Genomic DNA, 23963 nt, shown 5'->3' with positions numbered 1-23963 from the left:
TCATTGTGATTTTAATTTGCATTTCTGTACTGGCTGATGATGGTGAACATCTTTTCGGGTGCTTATTTGCCAGCTGTTTATCTCTTTAGAGAGGTGTCCATGCATGTCTTTTGCCCATTTTCTAATTGAAGTCAACATTTTTTTCAGCTTTGGAGAGTTCTTTATATACAGTAGGCACGAGCTCTTTGTCAGCTGTGTGATTTGCAAATATTTTCTCCCAGTCTTTAATTTGTCCTTTCGCCTTTTGGCAGGAGGGTGGGGGGGTTAAGGAGGGGGATCCTTTCATCCCCTTAACAGAATCTGTAGCAGAACAAAAAGTCTCAATTTTGATGAGGTCCGAGTTAGATTGTTTCCCTCTTATAGTTCACAATTTGGTGTAAAGTCTAAGAACTCTTTGCCCAGACCTGGGTCCTGAAGATTTTCTCATTTTTTTCTGGAAGTTTTATTTATTTTTTCAAAGTAGGCTGCACGCCCAAGGTGGGGCTTGAACTCATAACCCTGATATCAAGAGTGAGTCAGATGCTCTACCGACTGAGCCCGCCAGGTGCCCTTCAAAGTTTTGTTTTATATTTCACATTGAAGTCCATGATCCATTTTGAGTTAATTTTTGCATAAAGTGAGAGGCTTAGGTTGACGTAACTTTTTTGGCCTACCAACATCCAATTTGCTCCGGCACCATTTCTGGAAAAGGCCCTCCTTCTTCCATTGCATTCCTTTTGCTCTTTAAAGCAGAAGATCTTTGGAAAGGGGAATTAATTGGGCACATTTGTGTAGGTCTGCTTCTGACTTCTCTGGTCTGTTCCATTGAGCTATATACCTGATCTCAGTGAGTGCTGCCAGGGACTACACAGGTGGATACTTAATCATCCCATTTCACAGAGGGGATATAGAGTGAGTGAGGTGAATTCACATGGTCAGGATCACTCTTCCAGGAAGGGCCAGAGTTGCGACAGGAACCCAGGCCCGTGTGATTCTGGAGAGCAGACATTGACCCAAGAGACCTGTCCTGCCAAAGGACTGAGTTTATCCTCCAAATCGGAGTAAAGTACACGATCCCTCCTGGAGTCCCCACCCCACAGTGACACATCATCTCTGTCTACATCTGGTTTCCAAGTTTTGCAAAACAATGCTAGCACAGCATATCCCCTAAAACCTCGGAAATGTCTTTCACAGCCAGTCCTCAGCATGTGGCCAGGCCAGGGCTGCTCCCGTGACCTTCAGCCTCAGCTCCTTTCCCCTTTCCCCTCCTCCCTCTGCACAGCTGTCCCATGAGGTCCTGGAACTGTGTGAGCCCAGCCAGACATTCCAGCCCAGGCAGGACATCCCCCACTCAGGACTCCTCTCTGTCCCCTGCTGTCTCCAGCAGGCCTGCCACTTGCCAAATTCATCAAGCTCTTAATATTGTGAGGGCCCTTCTGTACATGGTCCGCCCTTTATCAGCCATGTGAGCTCATGCAAGTGACTTCCCCTCTCTGCATCCCGAATTTGTTCACATATGGAAGGTCTGTCCCTGAGCAGCACTGAGAATCTTCAAGGAAGAAAACCCTCCAGAGCACTCAGAGCTGTGCCTGGCACTAGTTAAGTGCTCCTTGATGGTGATGACTGAACCTGCCCCCTGCAGCACCTGTCCTGGCAGCTGGGGGTCAGAGGCCGGCACATGCTGTCCCTGTCCTCAGGAGCTTGCCACTCTCGTCTGCAAAGTGAGCAAACCACCAAACTCAGGATAGAGCATTGGGCAGAATTGTGTGCCTGGCTCAGCAAGCCTGCGGTGTGGGGCTGGCCTGGACCCTAGACATTTGCTCGCCAAGACCCCCTGGCTGGCTTTTTTTTTCCCCCCTTTTTTCTCTGCTGGCTCCATAGAGAGTGGTACATTGGTGAGGAGGCATTTGACTGCAAGTGACAGCACACCTAACTCGAGAAGGCATGAGGCACCGAAGGGGATTTATCATGACACAGTAAGGCCACAGGTAGGGCAGCTGTAAGGGCTACTTAATTGTTCTGGAAAGTCCTCAGGGACCTGGCTGTCATGGCCTCAAGCAAAATCAGTTCCTTGCAGAGAAAAAGAGGGAAGAGCTTCTCTTTGTTTTTAAGAGAAAAGGAGCTGGGTCATTTGCCTTCCCTTGAACCTGCCCCTGGCAGGTCACAGTGGACCCGCATGGCTGTCTTTTTTTCTTTTTTTTTTTTTAAGATTTTATTTATTTATTCATGAGAGACAGGGAGAGAGAGAGAGAGAAGCAGAGACACAAGCAGAAGGAGAAGCAGGCTCCACGCGGGGAGCCTGACGTGGGACTCAATCCGGGTCTCTAGGATCATACCCTGGGCTGAAGGCAACACTAAACCACTGAGCCACCAGGGCTGCCCCGCATGGCTGTCTTAAACTATGAGGAGTTACTCAAGTCACAGTGGCTGAGGGATGGCCCCTACAGGGGAACCTGTGCTTAACCAACAAAGATGGTCCTGGTGGTCGGTGTGGCAGCCAGTAATGGTGACACTGTCCACGCCCTCCCCATGCCTTGTTGCATCAGTCGATGTAGGAGACTGGCACAGCAGGCTGGAGCCCTCCCCTCTGGAGAGGCTCGTGCCCACGTTCACATCTGTCTCTGTACTTTCCTCTGTGGCCGTGGAGGAAGCTCCAAGCCCCGTCCCATTAGCTCGACCCTGCTGACCCGCACGCCCTCCCCTCATGGCCCCGGCTCTAGGCACAGCAGCTTCTGCCTGAAAATGCCCAAAAACTGTAGCAAGTGAGTCTTTCACCCAAGCCCAGTCGTTTATCTTTAAAGTGATGTCATCTTCCAAGAAAAAAATAGAAGACTTAAACATTTCTCAAATGGGTTTGCGGATAGCTCTGATCTCTTCTTCCAGAGATTTTTCCCCGGAGCCGTGCCTGGTAAGATACTGGCGCATCCAGATTTCCTGTCCTCTTGACCAGCACTTGGCAGAGATCGAAGTGGCCCCCAATGGGGACATAACTGAACCCCAAAGAATGAGCAGCATAGGCCAGTCAGTTTACACATCAGGATTAACAAGGTTCATTAGCGAATTAGGCGATTGCACAAAACACAGGTTGTCTTCGTGGAGGACAGTAGCTGAGCGGCGAAGCATGGTGAAACACTTGCAGCTACAGGCCGTCTGTCAGTTAGGATTAGGTTTAGCTGCAGAATAGAAAAAACAATGACTCAGACAAGACACTTTCTTTCTTTTCTTCCCCAACGTGGTCAGAGACCCAGGCCCCTCCTCACCTATGCTCTGCCATCCTTGGCTGGTTGCCTACTGGTCTTAAGGTGGCTGCTGGAGCTTTGGCCTTAAGGACCTGATGAGGCAGAGACACCCACAGCACACTTCCAGAGATTTCCTGGAAGTCACATGTGACACTTTCATCATGAGCCAGAACTGCAAGAGGGCCTGGAAGCGCAGTCTGTTAACCAGTTACGTTGCAGCGCCAGATACAACCAGGATTCTGTTACCAAGGCAGACGCAGACGATAGATCCTGGAGGAGCCTCCACTCATACCTTCCAATTCCCTCTGGCTGACCCCAGCCACCACTGACGTTTCCTTCAGGATTCGAGATTTGATGCAGGCATTTTGAGAAAATGGGATAAACGCATCCACACTTCCAATTTCCCACTATGATGGAGCCACATTATACCAGGCATTTGGCTGCCTGATAAGTCAGTATTGGATACTGCTATACTTTTTCTTGATTGGGCTCTGTCTTCCTTCCTTGGAGGCATTAGAGGTCAGGGTTTGGGAGGGTGGGGATAATACGTATTTTCTTGGCAGCTGGATAGAGATGAGTTTTCAGGAAGTCAGCGCTCCTAAGGAGCACCCCTCTGCTGCTGAGGGGTTTAGAGTTGATCTTTGCAGAAACAGCCCTGGCTTTAGGCTGGCAGGATGACCCTGGAGACGTCCAGAGCTGCAAATATAGACGAAAGGAACCAAATGGGGAACCACAAAATCCGCTTTATTAGTGGAGATGAAATAACTCTCCTGAACTATGGGGCCTTGTGTCACTGGAGTGCTTCTGGCTGCAAGTAACTGAAATTTGACTGGCTCAGGCATTGTAGGAATTTGTTATCTCACAGAAGAGGAGTCTTAGAAGTAGGTCAGGTTCCTGGGAGGGTTAATCCAGCATTTTGACAACATCCACCTTTTGTCCTCTACCCTCAGGGTTGGCCTCATCCTCAAACAGGTGGGGGGGGGGGGGGGGCGGCGGGCGCAGCATCTCGTGGTGTTCTCTCTGGATCCAGTCCTACCTAGACGAAGAAGAGAAGCCATCCTTCCTCGTCATCTCTCTTAGGAACTGGGAAGCCCTCCCCAGCACACTTCCCTCATGCCAGTCACAAACACCTGAAAATGTCAGGTGTTTAAAGCAGCAGAGGTGTATCTCGCCCCCACACTGCAGTTCCACTGCTGGTTGGTAGGGCCCCCCTGGGGACCCACGCTGCCAGAGCAGCCAACGGCCCCAAGTTACTTCCTTCACAGCTCATTGACAAGGCCAGGCCCAGACCCCACCCCGCCAATCTCAAGGGGCCAGGAAGTGCCATCCTGCTGCGTGCTTGTCAGGTGGAGGGCCGGAAGTATTTTCTGAGAATCCTTATAACTCTCCCATCCTCTCACATCAACCAAGATCGTGTCCTCATGTGCCTTCCCGAACCAACCCCAGGCAGGGAGAAAGGCTTTAGTCATGACTGGCTCTGATCTGATAGGATGGATGTTAGAGGTACCCTTAGGATTCATTCTGGGGTATAGAACCAATGCAGCTGGGATGTGAGGCCAGAGGAAGAACCTTCTGCCTTGTGCCCCCCCTGGATCTCAGCCCTCCCTGCGGGTCAGAGCCAGCCTCCAGGAGAATCTCTGTCTAGGGGATGACTTAGGTCTTTCATCTACCCTGCAACCCTGTGAAGTAGCAAATGGCATTATCCCATTTTTTTCATATAGAGAAACTGCAGCCCAGACGAGTGAGCACTTGCCCAAAGCCACACAGCTAGTGAGGGATGACCCTGGGGTTCGAGCCCTGCACTGCCTCATTCTGAAGCCTGAGGAGGTGGCTTCTCTCCTGCAGAGGGACAGGCCCCGAGTTCGGGCCTATTGGCCAGCTGTCACAGCTGTGTGTGTGTGTGTGTGTGTGTGTGTGTGTGTGTGTGTGTGTGTGTGTTAGCCTCTGGCTAAGCATTGGGCGCACAGGACATCAGTCAGTCAGCTCTGGGCCTCCTGTAGCTACAGATGCTTCAGCCCAAGACAGGCCTGGGAGGCGGGGCTGCTCACAACAGCTTATCCCATCTCCCAGCCAAGAAACAGGACCCCGAGGAACCTACCAGTAGGGCCTCCACCCAAGTGGCTTCCACCCCTCCTTCCTTGAAGGACCCTGCATTGCCCTGCACTCCCTGGCATGCTTCCCAGGCGAGACTCATTCCTGACCCTCAGCTAATAGCACGTTTCCAGGATTACTCATCTCGCCTCCCCTCCATGCAGAGCCTCCAGTGCATTTAAAACCCACCAGTGAGCAAGTCTCGGGCTTGGGTGGTTTTTGACACACCCGCACTTCACCCTGTGCTTGCCCTCCTCTCACTCCCCTGCAGGTATGCAGCCGCCTCACACCCACTGCTGTCCTTCGATCCTCACTTCAGCCACGATGGGATGTCCAGCGGCGACTCCTCCTCGGGCGGCTTGACCAGCCAGGAGAGCACCATGGAGCGTCAGAAGCCAGGTATGGCCTCCCCAGGCCAGCTGTGCCCGCCTGCCTTGCCCAGCAGGACCTCTTAGAATGTGCCAGGTGTTACCCCTCCTCCTGCCAGTGATGATTAGAACACAAAAGAAAGCTGTTGGAGCCCCACGTAAGATTAGGGAGGTCACCCCAGAGAGCAGCAGGGACCGGTGAGCCTGATCCTATCTCCATCCCGCCAGGGCATTGGCAGATGGCATTCATGCAGGCGCCAGCGTCCAGATGTGTGGTGCGGGGGTGGCGACCTCCCAGGGAAAGAGCTGAAAACGAACTATAAGTGGTGCTGTCAGGGAGCAGAACCAACTGCGTTCTGGAGCTTTTCATTGCATAAACCCTCCTGTGCTCTTTTCCCAATGTTAGAGATGTACAGCACATGCTGAGACCAGAGCCCAGATCATGAGTGTCCAGCATGAGAACATGCAAAGTGAACACGCGCACACCCCACACTCAGGGTCCGAGGCTGAGCGTGGCCAGCCTCTGAAAGCCCCCCAGGCCCCTCCCAGTCAGCACCCCCCGCGGGCCACCCCTGCCCTGCTCTTCACATCCAAAACACTCCTTCCTGCCTCGTTTTGAATTCCATGTGTATGAAACACAGACCCCTGCTGGTTAGATGCATCTGTGTGCACGTCTGGCTTCTGTCACCCAGTGTCGTGTTCTTGAGCGTCAGCCACATGGTTGTATGCAGCGGTGTGATTTCTGGGTAGTATTCCGTTGTATGAATGACCCACAGTTTATTACTCTGTTCTGGTGTGGATGGACATTTGGGTTGTTTCCAGATTGGGACTGTTTAGCCACATGCTGTTGGGAATATTCTTGTACTTGTCTGTGATGAGCACATGTTCACATTTCTCTAGGGCGTATGCTTGGTGGTGGAATTGCTGGGTTGCAGGTTTAACCCTATAAGAAGCTGCCACACTTTTTCCCAGGGCGACAAATTATTTCCTGCTCCCACTAGGGACAGAGGAGCAGTCTAGTTCTTCATGTCCTCACCAACCTTTGCACTTCGGCTGTCCTGGTGAGGACGTAGTGGCATCACCTTGTGATTTTAATGTGCCTGGCAAGACTGAGCATCTTCTTATCTGTCTATTCTCCTGTGGAAGATGATTAATCCACACTTAGATGAACGTTTGACATACAATTTCACATAACAAACTCGGAGCCCCTTTGAAGTCCGAGAATTACCGGATAAATGGGTGGGTTCAAAAAAAAGAAAATAAATGAAATGTCAAAGAGCATTGACATTGGAGGGGGGAGATGTGGAGCTGTCCTCTTAGAATGTTCAAGAATCTTCCTGGCAGCTCCAGAGCATGACCACATCAGCACATCACCAGCTCCCTGTGGCACATTGGGGCAAGGAGGAGGTTGCCTGTCCCTGGGAGTTCCTTGGCACCCCAACCCCACAATTCCCTTAAACCAGGGAAAATGGTTGAACTTCGGGCAGACGGGTCACCTTCCCGACCTTGCCCTCCCTTCTGCTGCCTCTGGGGCCTGCACACATGGCTTGCTTCCCTCCTCAGCACACCTGATCCTGCCTGCCTCTGCCTGGAGTTCTGTGCTCTTTGCTGCAACACAGGCAGATCTGCATCTTTTTTCCCCTACCCCGATCAGAAAAAGAGAAGTGTTGCTTGGCGATCTTACAACACCAAAGTGTAAAACCGGGGCTGGGGGGACTTTTCCAGTGTTCACCCAAATAAGGTGTCGCAGAAACTCACATTGTCCTTCCCTTCTTTCTTCTGTCTCCTAGAACTTGGTTCCTCCTTTACTTCTTTGGGACTTTATTACAAGTTGACTTAACACCCCCTGTGCCCTACACACAGAAATCAGGGCAGTCTGTGTTTAGAAATCATCATGAAGCCTAGAATGTGCTCAAGACCCAGCGATAAGGTAGTTCAGGGTGGGAGAATCAGGCCCCCTGACAGACGTGGAGATTGGCCCAGCCCTGATCAGATGATAGCAATCACAGAACAGCAGTATGGTTCTGCGAGCTTATATGCCCGGCGCTGTACTAGGTATTTCTCATGCCCTCTTATTCAGTCATCTCAGGAACATGCCGTAGTGGGCACTTTTTACTGCCCCATTTTAGGAATGAGGAAGATGAGGGATGCCTGGGTGGCTCAGTGGTTGAGCATCTGCCTTCGGCTCAGGTGGTGATCCTGGGGTCCTGGGATCAAATTCCACATCGGGCTCCCCACAAGGAGCTCTGCCTGTCCTTGCCTCTCTCTCTGTGTCTCTCATGAATTTAAAAAAAAAAAAAAATTAAAGAAAGAAAGAAATGAGGAAGGTGAGGCCCAGGAAGGTTGTCACTTGTGCGAGGTGCCTGCTGGTGAGAGGCACAATTGAGATTGAACCAAAACCTGTTGGGTGCTAGCACCCCTTAGCCCCCACTGTCCATACACAGCATCCAGCTCCTCACCTATTGGGTGTGAGCATTTCTCAAGCTTTAGGGCACCAAGATTGGGAAGGTGGCCCATGAGTCACCAGCTGCTCCAAGTCTGTGCCTGGCCACAGTTTAGCACATCTCTCACAGCCGAGTTCATATCTGTCGCATGCCCAGCATGACAAGGGAGATAATTCCAGCAGGAGAGCCAGGAAGTCAACAGGGACTGACCCAAAGAACCAGTATTGAGCTCAGTATCAGGACCTGCTAAGGGTGGAGCTGAGGACCCTGAGGCAGCCCGGGAGGAGAGGAATCTGGTCCTTCATTCCTCCACTCATTAGACATGTCGCTAATGGTAAACACCAGACTGGGCACCAGGGACACACGGTGTGAGCCAGACAGGCATGTTCCCTGCCTTCTTGGAGCCGACAGATGGGCACACAATGGCAAATGATCACCATTAATGCTGAGTATCCAGTGGAAACTATAACACAGTGCTGAGAGAGATGGACAGGGTTTGGGGGAATCTCGGAGCAAATCACATTTCAGGCAAAGTTAGAAAAACGCAAGGGAGTCAGCGAGGAGGAAAACATTCTGGGGAAAGAGAATAGGTCAAAGAGGTAGCAGCAGGTGCAGGAGGAACAGTAGGGAGGCCGTGTGGCCGAAAGGGTGGTGGAGATGAGGTCAGGGAGGTGATGAGGCCAGAGCATGTGAGGAGGACTCTGTCCTTCACTCGGAGCGGGACAGGAGCTCGGTCCTTCTGACCAAAGGAGGGATGGGACCTGACTCTGGTGTTCATATGGTCCTTCTGACCATAGATCCTTGCAGGGTGGGGATGGGGGTGAGGGAGATAGGCAAGTTCTTTTTTTTTTTTTTTTTTTTAAGATTTTATTTATTTATTCATGATAGACGTAGAGAGAGAGGCAGAGACACAGACAGAGGGAGAAGCAGGCTCCATGCCTGGAGCCCGACGCGGGACTCGATCCTGGGACTCCAGAACCGTAATAGGCAAGTTCTAAATGGGCAGGTCATTTGAAGGTAAAGTTGACAGGATTTCCTAATCCTCTATGTGGATATGAGAGCAAGAGGAGCCAAGAGTGATACCATGGAGCCACATGGACTGAACAAGAAAGACAGTGAGTGATGCAGATTTGGGAAAAAGATAAGGAGTTGGCTTTGGCAGGAGATGCCCAGGAGCCCCCCCCACTGGAGGTGTTGTGAGGCAACCGTATGTACAAGGCTGAAGTCAGGAGAGGTCTGAGCCAGAGATGGAAAAATGGGAGTCACCAGTGTGATAGGTGGTAGTTGAGGCTGGATGTGGCTGCTGCAGGCTTGGTCTCCGGCATGATCTGGCCACCTCCCAGGAAATTAGTACCTCCTGGGCCTGCAGGATGTTCCACAGAGGAAAACCATCTCCAGAGGCAGAGGAGGTAGGTAAAGTGGGCAGCCTCCCTGCCACCACAGGGACAGTGACTCCCTTGACTGTGCCAACCAGGCTGTTCTCTGTGGTGGCCCTGGGAGCCATGTTCAGCATACCCAGAGCAGGAACCTTCCCCAGCAGGAACCTGGGTCCCTGGTGCACTGGCAGCAGCGGCGTGTGGCCATGAGTTCAGGCTCAAACAGGCCCTGTGGGAAGTTCACAGTCAGCCCTGTGACCTCATCTGTCCTGGCTTCAGATCCCGCTTCTGCGGTGGATATCCTAAGTGTCTCTCCTTCCTGCATGGTTTTGGGGTCCAGTGAGATCACCCTTGCCCAGCCCTCAGCACAGGCCCCAGCCCATCATTAAGAGAATGATGATTCTTGTTCCACAAGCACATACTCTCCATCATTGCCAGCATTGTCCTTGTTGGGGAAACATGGAGAAGGTACAAGAGTGGACAGCACAAGTCTGAGGGCCTTTCTCTGGGACCTCGGACCAGGTACTTAACCTCTCTGAGTCTTGATATTCTTCATCTTTTGGAAGTGGTGTAATATCCCCCTTAACCTATTACTAGGAAGATTCAGCAAGGTAATGTTCTAGTAAAACCTAACACAGGTTAAGTGCATTATAGTCATCTTTATTATAATTATTTTTAATACAGCAGTGATCAAAAGTGTGGGAGCCCTGGGGTTAGACCACCAGGGTTCTGGTCCTCTGTCTCCTGTTAGTGCATTTGTGTTTGATAGATATATAGATACTAACTAGCCCTCCACTACAGTTGTACTTTGGGGTTTTTTGTGTGTGTTTAAGATCAGTTGCTGAGTTCAGGCATATTGACTACCTGGAAATTTAGACTCATTCACACCCCACACCAGCCATCACAATTTTAAACCTATTTTACCTGGGACCACAAACTCCAGTTGCGGAGTCCTGTCCCAACACAATCCCACACTTGGTCAAGGCTACATGTAGAGGGAAAGCCACCCAAACAGTGTGGTAAGGAAGACTTGAGAATAATCTAAATGTCCATCCGTAGGAAACTGGTTTAAAAGTGACATCTGTTCACATGACCGGATGCTATACAGCTGTTAAAAACATGACTTTATGGGACGCCTGAGTGGCTCAGTGGTTGGGCACCTGCCTTCATTCAGCTCAGGTCATGATCCCGGATCCAGGATCAAGTCCCACATCGGGCTCCCTGAGAGGAGCCTGCTTCTCCCTCTGCCTGTGTCTCTGCCTCTCTCTCAGTCTGTGTCTCTCATGAATAATAAATAAATCTTTAAAAAATGACTTTATATTCAATTTTGTGAAGATGTATTGGGAGGATATAAAATGAAAGGTAAGTGTAACATGAAGTGAAAAGTCACATTGTAGGACAGTGCTTAGTGTGATTCCATTTTTGTTTAACAAAATGAGTTATGAACGTTTAACCAGCAAAGGATTACTACCTTGTATATATAAAGAACCCCACTCAGCAATAAGATAAAAGACATCAATCCTATGGGAAAATGGGAAAAGGAAATGAACAGGCCAGTAAGGATGAAAATGTGTCCAGGCCTCTCTGGGAGTGACAATGGAGGATGGTCCCTACAGCTTCAATGAATTAACCCATGTAAAGCACTAGAATAGTGTCTGACACATACTAAGTGCTTAGTAAACATGTCATATTGTTATACCCCAGGTTATACCCCAAGACATAAGTTGATGAGGTTGTGGTCCTGTGTGACCTGAGCAGACAAGCTAACAGAGGGATGGGACCATTTTGGGTGCCAGATTCCTCAGGTGGACTCAGGCCAGAGCCTGAGTCACCTCTAACTACTGATGTGTCTCCTGTCTTCCTGCAGAGCCTTTGTGGCATGTGCCCGCCCAGGCCCGGCTCTCAGCCATGGCTGGAAGCAGTGGGAGCAAGCACGCCTCCAGGCAGGACGCAGCAGGCAAAGATTCCCCCAACAGGCATTCCAAAGTGAGTCTGGGCCCCACCTGTCTAACCCTGGGGAGCCAGGGCTGCCGGAGCCAGCTGCTTCACCTCCCTGACTGCTATGTGCTGGGCAGTTTCACCTGGGTGTGGGCCTCTGAACACCACATGTGAGCACATCCTCTACCTTTGCCGTCCTCTGCTCTAGCAGAGGGGCCAACTGCTTGGTCTAGAACCAGCCAGATGCACAGCCGGGCTCCAGCCCTCACTGACCAGGTCATCATGAGAAAATCCCTGCACTTCCTTGTGCTGCAGTTTCCCAATTATTACACTGGTCACGGTTGGCTCGGCGTCTTCACCAGCTCAGGCTGGTGTAACAAAAATAAGACTGGGTGACTTAAGACAAATTTATTTCTCACACTTCTGGAAGCCGGAAAGTCCAAGATCAGGACTCTGGTGAAGACCCACTTCCTGCTTCATAGATGGCCTCCTTACTTCATGTGGTGGAAGGGATGAGGGAGCTCCCTGGGGTCTCCTGTATAAGGGAATAAATGTATATACTATACATGGTTTTAATAACCCCACTCATGAGGAATATGTAAACATAGAGATAAATATGTAAATAGAGATTTTATAATCCTCTTCATGAGGGTTCCACTTCCATAATCTAATCACCTCCCAAAGGCCCTCCTGCTATTGCCATCACACTGGGTCACCTGTGGGAATAAGTTAACTGCTATAAGAGACAGTCCCCAAATCTCAGTGACCTCGCTCAGTAGAAGTCTGTTTCCCTCATACAACAATTGAATGTGGTCTTCAGTGAGCCTCTTTCCTGGGTTTCATGATTCTGGAACCCAGGTCTCAGACCTCTGCTGGGTCCCTGCCTCTTTCCAGCAGGTTGGGGTGGGAGGGAGGAAGAGAGGATCATGTGGGAAGTCTCTCTGGCCCAAGCCTGGAAATGACATGAATCATCTCCACTTACATTGCACCGGCCATCAATATTAAAACTCCACGTGGCCATATCACAGTGCAAGGGAAGCTGGGAAACATAGCCCTGTGTGCCTGGGAAAAGTAGGTTGTAGGTTGTTTTGAGCATTCAGCAGGCTGCCTGCATCCCTTCACTCAACAGGAGTTTGAGGGGCCCTTACAATGTGTCCGGCCCCTGGGACCCCAGTGGTGGAGGGGACAGATGAGCCTCTGTGCTTACAAAGCCGACATCCCAGTGGGCAAGAAGCAGGAAGCAGATGAACACACAGGTTCTATAACACCAGGAACTGGTCTTTGCTGTGAAATAAAAACAAAGCACAGTTCAGAGAGAAGACAGTATGGGCGCTGCTGTGTTAGGGTGAGGTGGTCAGTGAAGGCCTCTGGGGAGGTGACTGAAGGCCTGAGTGAAGTAAGGGGCAATCGTGAAAACTCCTTCGGGCAGAGCATTCCAGGCAGAAGGAGTAACCAAGGCCTCAGTGCCAAGGCCCTGAGGTGGGGGGATTCCTGACAGGTGCGGGGAACAGTGAGGAGGCCCATTTGGCTGGAGCAGATCGATCAAGGTGAGGGACAGATGAGGTCAGAGGCGAGAACGTGGGCCCAACCACCCCTGGCCTCCGGGAGGACTCTGGCTTTTCCTGTGACTGAAATGGAGCCATACTAAGGGTCTAAGCAGGGAAGGGACATGAAATGGTGCAGGTGCTCACAGCCTCCCTCTAGCTGCCTGCGGGGAGCACACTGGGGGCAGCAGGACCAGGGAGGAGGCTGCTGCCATGATGCAGGGGGAGGTCTGGCAGGCAGCCCCGGGGTGGGGCCGTGGAGGACAAGTGGCAGGTCCTGGATCTCTTGAAGATGCAGTCCACAGGATTTGCTGTTGGGCTGGATGTGGGTGTGAGAGCAGAAGCAGGGTCCAGGGTGACTCCAACGTTCTCATGTGGGGCAGCTGAAGGGATGGAGGTAGGTGCCTTTATTGAGGGGGAAGTGGCAGATCTGGGAGGGAAGGCCAGGAGCGCAGCTTTGTATGTGTCAAGCCTGCGCCGTGGGCAGCACCTTGCCCATATCCCTGTGAGTTATCAACCATCCAGTTTTACAGATGTGGAAACTGAGGCACAGGAGAGCTATCCCGCTCATCCAAGGTACTGTGGCCAATCAGTGAGGGAGCCAGAGCTTAGGTATGGGGAGGACGCAGGGAGGGGAGGTCTGCACCAACTGTGGAGTTGAAGATGACACACGTCTCTCGCCTTTCAGGGGGAGCCTCCCTACTCCAGTCACTCCAGCAGCAACACCCTCTCCAGCAATGCATCCAGCAGCCACAGTGACGACCGCTGGTTGGACCCCCTGGACCCCCTGGAGCCAGAGCAAGACCCCCTCTCCAAGGGTGGCTCCAGCGACAGCGGCATTGACACTACCCTGTACACCTCCAGCCCCAGCTGCATGTCCCTGGCCAAGGTGCCCCGGCAGACAAAGCCGCACAAGCCCCCGGGAAGCATGGGCCTCTGTGGGGGCGGACGTGAGACCGCCGGGCGATCCCACCACACAGACAGACGGCGGGAGGTCTCACCAGCCCCGGCGGTTGCTGGCCAAGCCAAGGGCTACCGCCCGAAGTTGTACTCCTCAGGCTCCAGCACCCCTACGGGCCTGGCGGGGGGTAGCCGCGACCCACCCAGGCAGCCCAGGTAAGACCCCACTCCTTACCCCAGTCCTTCAGGGAGTCCTGACTGCCTTCTGCTTCCCCTACAGCCCCAACAGTGCGGTTCCCCTCCCTACACACAGGCTCTTGGACGGGTGTGCTTACACACTAGCTTGCTTACAAAGTTAAGAGGCTCGTAGACATATCCCCCCCCCCCCACACACACAATACTGCCCACATCATCCGGCCGCAGGTATCCGGGGTAAAGGGAAAGAAACCCCTGCCTGGCTTTCATCTGTCTCTGGTTTACTCTGACCCTCTGTCTCTCTTTCCTGCTCTCTCTGCTGAGACTAGTGGTTTTATGCTTTCTGGGGGTAACTGTTAGGAGTGCCTTTGGCTGGAATTAACAGGAAAACTGACCTTCAAGTGGCTTAAACAAATAGAGGTTTAATAGTCTCCTGATGTGAACTCCACAGAGGGCAGAGCTCAGCTAGTACAGCAGCTCTGGGAAGGCCTGTAGCTTCCTCCTCTGAGATGGCTGTGGTGCCCCTGGGGCACCCCGTCCAGTCAGAGAACCAAGGAAGATTGCTTCTTCTTGAAGCTCCCTTTCTCTGAAGAAACCAAAAGCTTTCCCAGAGCCCCTTGAGCAAACAGGCTGAAGGAAGTCATACGCATTTTTTAAAGAATATACATTTTATAAAGTTCCTGGTAGATGGTGATGATGATGCTGGTCCGGGGACCACACTTTAAGAAGCACTGGTGGAGAGGCAGGCAGGGGAGTAAGCGAGAAAGAACTGGCATCAGTGAGCCATCAGTCTGGGGCCTAGACTACATATACTTGAGCATCTGACAAAAGCCAAGAACCGTCACCCAGAAGAATGCATAGAGGTAGAAAAATAGGTTCTGCACTCACAGGGTTCTTGAGGTTCTGGTACACGTGCCCCCTTGAGGTCTGTGGCCCCAGGCAGGAATTACTGTGCTGCAGTCCCCTGTGCACAGCCTTCCTCCCCTTCCCTGACCACACCTGAGCAGGGGCTGGCCCAGGACCCCTATGGGGGCGGGGGGGTCCTCCTCCCCTTTGGCTTCCTGATGCCTTTGCCAGGACTCATGCACCCAGGCAGTGGCCCCAGACTTTGACCACAGCCTACAGTGGACTTTCATCTGTGTCTATGCAGAAATAGCTGTGTTTAAAAGCGAAGCAAAAGTGCCTCCAAATAGTACTTAGCCTGACTGTGTGAAGCGCTCTGATGGGGCCTCATCTGTTGAGAATGTGAATACGTCTCCATACCTCCTTAAATGATCTCATGACTTAGCAGTGGTTCCCTGACAGATTTGGGAACTGCTGTGTTTGAGAGTGCCTGTGTTGTGGGTGCCCCTCCACCCCCAGCCCTGGTCCTGGACCTCCCTGAGTCAGCAGCCCAGAAGGGTGAAGGTGGTGAGGGCATGAATCCCACTGAGCTTAGCCTCCGGCTTAGCCCGCACTGCCAGGCAGGTAGTTCTCAATCATTCAGACTCTCAGACTTTTGACCAGCTCCTTCATCCATTTATCTATCCATTCATCTCACTTACAGATATTTCTTAGGGATCTGTTATGGCACAGACCACTGGGCTGGAAGCTGGGGAAAGATGAGCAAATGCAGGAGTCCCACACCCCTTCTCACCCATATCAGTTGAGGGAGGCAGACGACAATCAGGCCATCACTGAGACAAATGTCAAAGTGCGCCCACTGAGAAGGGCTCTGCGCCAGCAGAGTCCTGGGTGCCCTGGGGGTCCCAGATCTCGACCCTCCTAGGCCCTGTGCTGGGCATAGGGCCATGTTAGTAAATCTGGCTAACTGCAGGGTTTTGAAATCTGTGTTAGAAAGGCAGCAGCACTGGGGAGTAGACTGTGGCTGAAGCCAGGGGGTGGATATGAAATTACCCTGTGTCTGAGAGAAGGATTTGCTGAACCCAGAAATGAAGGAAATAAAATGGGAGAGGAACCCACTACAAAAGAGGGCCCTGCGGTTGGGAGCTTTAATTTGCATACAGACAATTGATGCTAATTGCAAATCATTCTTATCTACTCATTAAGCTGCTTCCCGAAGTTTTCTCCTAGGCAACCAGGCTCTAGTGTGGAACAGCATTTCCCAAAATGGGGTGCTTGAGGTGCTTTGGGTGGTACAGGAGGAAAATGGGTTTTTTTTTTAATGGATATATGTTTGCTTTAATGAGTATTAGGAAAGTGTTACCCATCCATCCCCAGCTTTTACAGATACCATCTTGGACAAGTTAAGGAAAATTAAATGAGTTGATTTAAGGAAACGTCTACATGGTAGATGAGAGTGTGGACCTCCACCAGGGTTCAAGCCCTCCCTCTGCCTTGCCTTGGCTGTGTGGCCTTGGCCAAATGACTGAACTTCTCTGGGCCTCAGTTTCCTCATCTGTAAAGTGGGGAATAAATCACATACCTGCCTCCTAGGGATATGAAGATTGAATTAGCTAATGTTTGTAGGACTCTGAGCACAGGACCAGGCAATAGACCTTGAGCCTGACTGTTGTCAAAATCACAGGGGATTGTTCTAAAACTAACTAAATCAGAATATTTCTCCTGGGCGTTGCCAGTTACAGGCAGTACTGGGACAGCCCTTCGGCTGAGACAGCCCCAGGCCTGACCTCTCAGGGCTCAGAGTCCCAGCAGGGAGACAAACCCATCCCCAGACAATGGCAGCCCAGAGTGGGCAGTGCCAAGATGAGGGAAGCATCTGGGATGTGGGAGCCCAAAGGAGGGGCCAGACCCCATGGTGGAAGGGGCTTTCCTATAACCAGGAGGACTAGGAGGGTAGAGTGTCCCAGACAGAGAAGATGTGCAAGTCCCACTGTGGCCTCACTTTGCTGTGGCCCTCCCACTACCTGACCATCTCTACAGGGCAAGTTCCCAGACAGTCACTGACACCTGCACCCAAGAGGCCCACATGTGCCTACCCCTGCCGCCGGTCACACTGCCCCTTGCACCGGGCAGCCCCCCAGCCTTCTGCATCCCCTGTCATTAGTCTGCATCCTTGGGCAGAGCTGGAATGACAGCCTGCTGCCCAGCTGAGCTCCTCCAGGGCAGGCAGGCACGCGCCAGAGCCATCCTTGGCTCTACTTCCACAGAACTTCATAGCAGAGCACCTGTGTGTGTTTGCACAGCGAGTGCCCATTGTGTGCCCGGCCCTCCACTGGGTGCTGCAGGCAGGCGGGGCCCCTGCTGTCCTAACACTGACCAAGCACCAGGGAGACAGGTGAGAGGAGGGAAAAGCCTGGGGAGAAGAGACCCACTGGGATCTGAGGGTGGATGTGGTGCAGGGCTGGAGGGAATGTCTAATCTAGCCTGAGGGGCAGAGGTGGTTTCTGTGAGGAGCGGTTTGTGCAAAGATAAAAGCACTGAGGAGGAGGCAGCAGGTGAGTGGTTTCTGAAGGGCTGGTGATACATTCTTGACCACATAACTGCTTACATGGTGTCTGCTTTGTGATAATTTCTTAAGTTAAATGTCTATGTTTTATACACTTTACTACATGTGAGCTATTATGCAATTTAAAAAAAAAGAGGGTGGTGCCTGGGTGGCTCAGTCAGTTAAGCATCCAACTCTTGATTTTGGCTCGGGTCATAATCTCAGAGTTGAGAGATTAAGCCTTGTGTCAATCTCTGCCCTCAGCGGGGAGTCTGCTTAAGATTCTCTTTCTCCCTCTGCCCCTGCCCCTCCCCCTCTCTAAAATAATAAATAAATCAATCTTTAAAAGAATGGAAAAGATGGGATGTGGAAAGGGTGTCCCTATGAAAGGGAGTAGCAAAGTGTGCAAAGGCCCTGAGGTAGAAAGGGTGGATGCCATCAGGTCGCTGAACACAGGCTCCTTGGCTCAAAGGTAGAAAATGAGGGAGCAGCTGATGAGAGAGTTTTGGGGGAGGTCAGCAGAAGCCAGACCATGCAAGGCCCTGTCAGCCACAGTACAGAGTTTAGATTCCATTCTCAGAGCTATGGGCAGCAAAGAGAGATTTCAGCAGAAAGGGTAGTACAGGCAGGTTTAGGTTTTGAAAGATAGTGCTGGGGATGGGACTGGAGGCAGACCTTAGGGACAGGGCTGAGGCTGAGATGTGAGAAGGAAGGGGCCCGGACCAGAGGACAGAGCAGCTGTGACTGTGTCAGCATGTGGCTTTGCTCATTCACATGGAGGAAGAGAGGGAGACCCAGGCCCAGGACGGTGCCAGCGAGCTGAGTCAGGAGGGTGCTACAGACAGGGAGTGGTGAGGTTCCTAAGAAGAGGACAGCGGGGCAGGCCCAGCCGAGAGGCATGTTATCCTTACTGAGCACTGAAGCACCCACCGTGTGCCCGAGTCTATTCCAAACATGGTGACATGGCAGGGAACAGGCTCAGGTGTCTCTCTTGTGGAGCTGACATCCTCCTGGAGAGAGAGCAAGACAAACTGACGACAGAACAACCAATGATACTACTATGCCGGATGGTGATAAGGTCTGGGGGGCGGGGGGGGGGGGGCACCCAACAGGACGGAGAGCCAGAAAGGCCTCTCAGAGAACTTGGTATTTTATAGGAAGTAAGGGGTTAACCCAGGCGGAGGAAACGGCAAATGGCCAGACCCTGAAGGTGAACTCGCGTGCCATGCCTAAGAAATGGTCAGGTGGCCAGAGAGGAAGGGTCGGACAGGGCACGGCGGACAGAGGGGCAGGACGTGGTGTGGCAAGGCAGGCCAGAGCCTGGTGCTGGCAGGCTCACTGACCACAGTCAGCTGCGGGGACTTGTTCCTGAGGGACGTGGGAGCCCTGGGAGGCGTGTGAATGCATAATCTGACTTATGTTTTAAAAAGATTACTCTGGGGGGAATAAAAAAGATTACTCTGGACCATTTGAAGGGTAGAAGAATTGAGTTTGCCCGCAAAATGCGAGGACTGCCAGGAGAGGGACGGGCCAGGCCGTGCCCGAACAGGGAAACACCCACCCACTCGCTCCCTGTGCTCCAGCCCCGCTGTGGAAGCTGCTGGAGCCTGTAGCAGCTTGTGCCCATCGATGATTTCAGTGACTTCGCAGACTCTCTCCCCAGACGTTCGTCATGGGAGCCCAGCTTCCAGGCACACTGCCAGGCGCCAGCGCCCGCTGTGGGCACTGCCGTGGGCTGAGTGATCCCAGGCGGGCAGCCACCTGGCCCCCCGCCCTCTCCTGAGGCAGCACACACTCCAAAGCTTCCTGGGTTTCCAGAGCAATTTGTCAGAGCTGTGAAGGGGCGGTCAGAGGCTCTCCACTCCACGTGGAGCTGCCATAGCCAGGCAGGAAGCACGTGGCTCTGCTTCCCCGGGCTGTGCCAGGAGGGAGTCTCTGGGATACCTTTCTGGGGGGCACAATGCTTAAAGGTAATGCGAGGGCCTGGGGGGTCCATGGGGGTCACACGTGACCAAGACCCACTTGGAGAGTCACAATCAGTCTGGGAGAGGAGCCCAAGCCCTCTCAAGGAAAATTGGGAGTAACGCAAAGGCTCTGAGGCTAGAATATTTCTGGCTGGGAAGCGCTTCCACGTGGCTAGAGCTTGGTGGGTGGGAGGAGCTGAGGGCAGAGGGGACAGGCCAGGTGGTATGGGGCCTTGTGGGCAGAGGAAAGGCCTCTGACTCTACCCTGAGTAAGGGGGAGCTACAGAGGGTCCTGGGCAGCAGAGGGCTGTGATCCGACTCAGGTGTTCACAGGCTCCCTCTGGCTGTGTTTGGTGGGGGTGGGCAGGAGGAGGCTGCTGCAGTGCTGGGGGGCATGGGGTGAAGAAGGTGACTGGGTTCTACATCAGGTGGAGCTCATACCCTCCCTGCAGACCTGCCACTTCTGCTCCCAGGCCCCTGGGTGAAACGTGGCCACTCAGGACTCCTGCCCTGGAGCATGATAACTCCAGCCACTTGCAGGGACTGATTGAGCTCTCAAGGCCATGCTAACACCAGGCAGAGAGGGCAAGGTTGGTCCAGCGGTTAAGGCCAAGCAGTGAGGGGTGCGTGGGTGAGGAGTGTTACTCCCTGGCCCGTGGCCTCGGACTGCCAGTGTCCGGATCGCACAGCTCCACAGCTGACCCAACTGTGTGATCTCCATCAGGCTCCTTAGTTTCTCTGTGGCTCAATTTTCTCATCTGTATGATGGGGTTAATAATAGGATCTGTGGTCTCCGGCTGCCAGAATGAACCGACATCATGCATTTAAAGTACTTCACACAGGGCCTGAGACGTAGCTGGGTACAAAAATATCCCCTGCTGCTAGGTTTCGTTTGCACTTATCACGTATTTATCGTGACTGCAGTTGTCCTTGAAAGTACAGGCTCGTGGTTAAAAGCAAGGTCTCTTGAGCCAGACTGAGTTTGCGTCCTAGCTCCAACCCCTACCAGCTGCATCATTCAGGGCAAGTTATTTAATCTCTCTGGGCCTCGGTTTCCCCATTCGGAACATGGAGATGGTGGTAGCTCTTGCCTCGTGGGATTGCCAGTACAATTAAGAAGGGATGCCTGTAAGATGCTGGGAGCAAGGCCTGGCCATGCTCACAAGCTGTGCACAGCCAACACTGGCCCTGCCTCCTGGAGGCAGGGGCACAGCCCCTTCATGCTTGTCGCCCACCCCGGGCCACCCACCAAGACTAGAGTGTTGCACGTGTGAGTGCAACTCTGCTCTCTCCATCCAGCCTGCGGTTTCTCCGCTTTTTTTGTAAATCACAAAACCGTTTCCGCCAACAAAATCTGAGCTATAAAACAGATCGCCTCTCCAGGTGAAGGTGGGGTGGGAGTGCAAAGCGGGATGCCCCCAACCCAGGCCTGGCTGGGCCCGAAGCCCTGGCTTTTAGCCCCTGGGCATACCACATCCGTATATAACTTTGCACACGGGACTCATGCAGTGGTGCTGTTTTTCCTCATTCCTCAGAGGAGGAAACAGGCTCACTAAGGGGAAGGGACCTGAGCTAAGGCCACAGTGTGTCACTCGGAGCTGGGGTTGGAGCCTGGGGCAGGTGAGCAGCACAGCCCACGTTCTCGCCAACCACACGGCACTGCCTTGTTTTTCAAGTGTCAGCTGAGGCCCAGGGAGGACACCTGTCCATGCTGGTGCTTCAGAAAGAAATGGGTAGGTGGGGTGAGAACTCCACCTCGGGCTGGATCAAGATAGCGCATTCCGGGGGATAGTTCTGTGTTGAGGCCATCCTGTGTGTGAAGCACCATCTACTGCATCTCGGAGAAGCTAAAGACAGAGCCAGTCATGGGAGTGCCTCTGGCTACAAGTAACAGAAAATCCCAGCTCAGCTGAGGGACGTCCACTATCTCACAGAACACCAAGTGCCAACTTAGGGAAGGCCCCGCGACTGGGTAATATATTGGCTCAGAGACCTAAGTTCTTTCTGCTTTTTTTGACCTGCCTCCGTCAGCCTGCAGGCTAGCTCCCCTCATTCTCAGAGTGGCCGTCATTCACCCAGTAGTCACGGTGTCCACTAGAAGAGAAGGTGATGTTTCCTGCAACTGTCTTTTGTAGGTTTTTTTATCAAAGAAATCTTCCCCAGAAATCACCCAGCAGGCATTCCATAGACACGTTCCCTGAGGTCTCACCCATCCCCATCCCAGACAAGTGGCACCACCCAGTTACGATTTGCCCTCTGGGCTGGCTGGTGTCAGGTCACCTTCCTCAAGCAAGGGATAAGTAAAATCCACCTCCATTTACAGGTTGAGGGGGGATGAGGCCGATACCCACAGTGTCTGTGGCAGGGCACAGAGAGGGTCAGACCCATCTCTAGGAGGCGGTGGATGGAGCCGGCTGGCAGACAGAGACAAAGGACCTTCATCTTTTCCCCCTTCTTTAATCATCTCTTGTTTTTTCAGCTCACCAAAGCTGAATGAACGTGCCTGATGGCAAGGTAGAGAAATGTACCATGGAAAGTAAAAGGGTTAAAATCACTAGCGATAGATTTATAGGGTGAACCCCCCCACAGCCATTGACAAGAGGGGTCTTGTATGGAGTGACGTGGAGAGATCTACAGAATATGTGGTTCAAGTGGAAGCAAGGTGCACAGCAAGTTTATGATATGCTGCCATTTATTTCACAAAGAGAAGCAGGAATGATACACACTCCCTCTCACACACGTGCACTTCTACGTGCCCACGCTCTCTGTGGAAGACAAGAAAGGATGGGTCTTGGTGGCCTCAGGAAGGGAGACCGGCGTGTCACGTTGCACTGCCTTTTTACCCTGCCCCACTTACGTGGTTTCACTACACTTATATTCTGTACGTGTTCCCTATCATTAGTAACCAGAGGTAACCAGTTAGTGCACACTCACCCAGAGATTTTTCTCCAGACCTGCACCAGCCAAGTTCTTGCAAACGTTGTTGACCATTACCCAAAACGGGGGAAGCACCTTATGTTACAACCCCACACGGACATCCAGAACGAAGTTTCACAAAACACTTACCCTTACTTAGCTTGCATGCGGTACACCGATGTTTTTTTATTCCTATCTGTTCAGTTTTATGGGTTTTCTCCTCCTTAATAATGGTCAAGAGCCAGTAAAATGATTTCATGACCCACAGTTGGGGAAAAAAAACTGTACAGTTCCTTTTTGTAAAAAAGACAAAACAACAAAAGCCCAGTAATCCTGCAGTATATGTGCATGTATAAAAAGAAAAAGCAGAGTCATGCTTTGTTTCCCAGCCTTGTTTCCACTCAGACATCTGTCCTTTTTCATAAACAGACCTACCTCTTTCTTTGAGCTGGGTGTATCATTTTTTGTTCTGTTTTATGTTTTGTATTTTTAAATATTTTATTTCCATTTGGGAGAGAGCAAGAAAGAGCACAAGCAGGGGGAGGGGCAGAGGGAGAGGAAGGAGCAGACTCCCCACTGAGCAGGGAGCCTGATGGGGATTTGATCCCAGAACCTCAGGATCATGACCCAAGCCCACGTGAGATGCTTAACCAACTGAGCCACCCAGATTTTGTTTTTGATCATCAGGATGTGCCTGGAGCATCTAGTAATCTCATGTTAAAAGACATTCAAGCCAAATCTAACTTACTTTTTTTTTTTAAGTTTGTATTTATTGTCTTAAGTAATCTCTACACCTGACATGGGGCTTGAACCCACAGCACTGAGATCAAGAGTCACATGCTCCTCCTATCAAACCAGCCAGGCACCCCTGATTTTCTCAATTACACACAATAACCACAGTGACTATCCATGTATGTGCCTAGAAGTACTTGTGCAGGCTTTTCTGTGACATAGGTTTCTGAGAGATCAGATGTTAGACTGATGTTACTCATCCTTGAATTCTCAGCTCAGGTGCCATTGCCTCCCTGGGGAGGCCTAATCACCTTAGGTCCTTTCCTGGTGTTGTACGCTCCATGGTTCCCTGGGCATCCCCCCACCAGTTCATAACCGTGGCCGCATTAATAAATGTTGCTAAATCATAGAAAGCTTATCTAGTCAGAGCTTGCTTATTTTATTTTATTCTATTCTATTTTATTTTATTTTAAATTGTATTTATTTATTCATGAGAGAGACAGAGAGAGAGGTAGAGACACAGGCAGAAGGAGAAGCAGGCTCCATCCCAGGATCTGGGATCATGCCCTGAGCCAAAGGCAGATAGGTGCTCAACCAGTGAGCCACCCAGGTGTCCCAGAGCTTGCTTTTAATTTTTTTTTTTTTTTTTTTCTTTTTCAGAGCTTGCTTATAATCTAGTCTGTCAATCTCTGTCTTTCAACTTGGGCGTTGAAACATTCACATTGAAAGAAATTATTAATAATTGGATTTACATTTCCCATTTTGCTGTTTGCTTATGTTCACTTTCTTGCTCTGTTCTCTTTTTTTTTTTTTTTTTTTTTTTTTTTTAAGATTTTATTTATTTGGGGCAGCCCGGGTGGCTCAGCAGTTTAGCACCACCTTCAGCCCA

At 51.6% G+C, this 23963-nt stretch overlaps 1 protein-coding gene across 6 annotated transcripts in view; it reads left to right on the top strand.

Moving 5' to 3' along the window:
* The window catches only part of SIPA1L3 (signal induced proliferation associated 1 like 3), a 234864-nt gene that overhangs the window by 180764 nt on the left and 30137 nt on the right, over positions 1–23963 (top strand). For 5 of the 6 annotated variants that reach the window (XM_038529024.1, XM_038529020.1, XM_038529021.1 and 2 more), the window contains 4 exons: positions 5581–5708; positions 9010–9108; positions 11365–11483; positions 13668–14095. In XM_038529024.1, the coding sequence (XP_038384952.1) occupies positions 5581–5708; positions 9010–9108; positions 11365–11483; positions 13668–14095 (774 nt within the window). The remainder of the gene's footprint in view (positions 1–5580; positions 5709–9009; positions 9109–11364; positions 11484–13667; positions 14096–23963) is intronic. The other variant, XM_038529023.1, reaches the window with a different exon arrangement.

Source organism: Canis lupus, chromosome 1 (assembly GCF_011100685.1).
Source record: "Canis lupus familiaris isolate Mischka breed German Shepherd chromosome 1, alternate assembly UU_Cfam_GSD_1.0, whole genome shotgun sequence".
In the NCBI taxonomy this organism is placed as follows: Eukaryota; Metazoa; Chordata; class Mammalia; order Carnivora; family Canidae; genus Canis; species Canis lupus.
The sequence above is the reverse complement of the archived record's forward strand: the minus strand, read 5'-3'. Positions and strand labels throughout refer to the sequence as shown.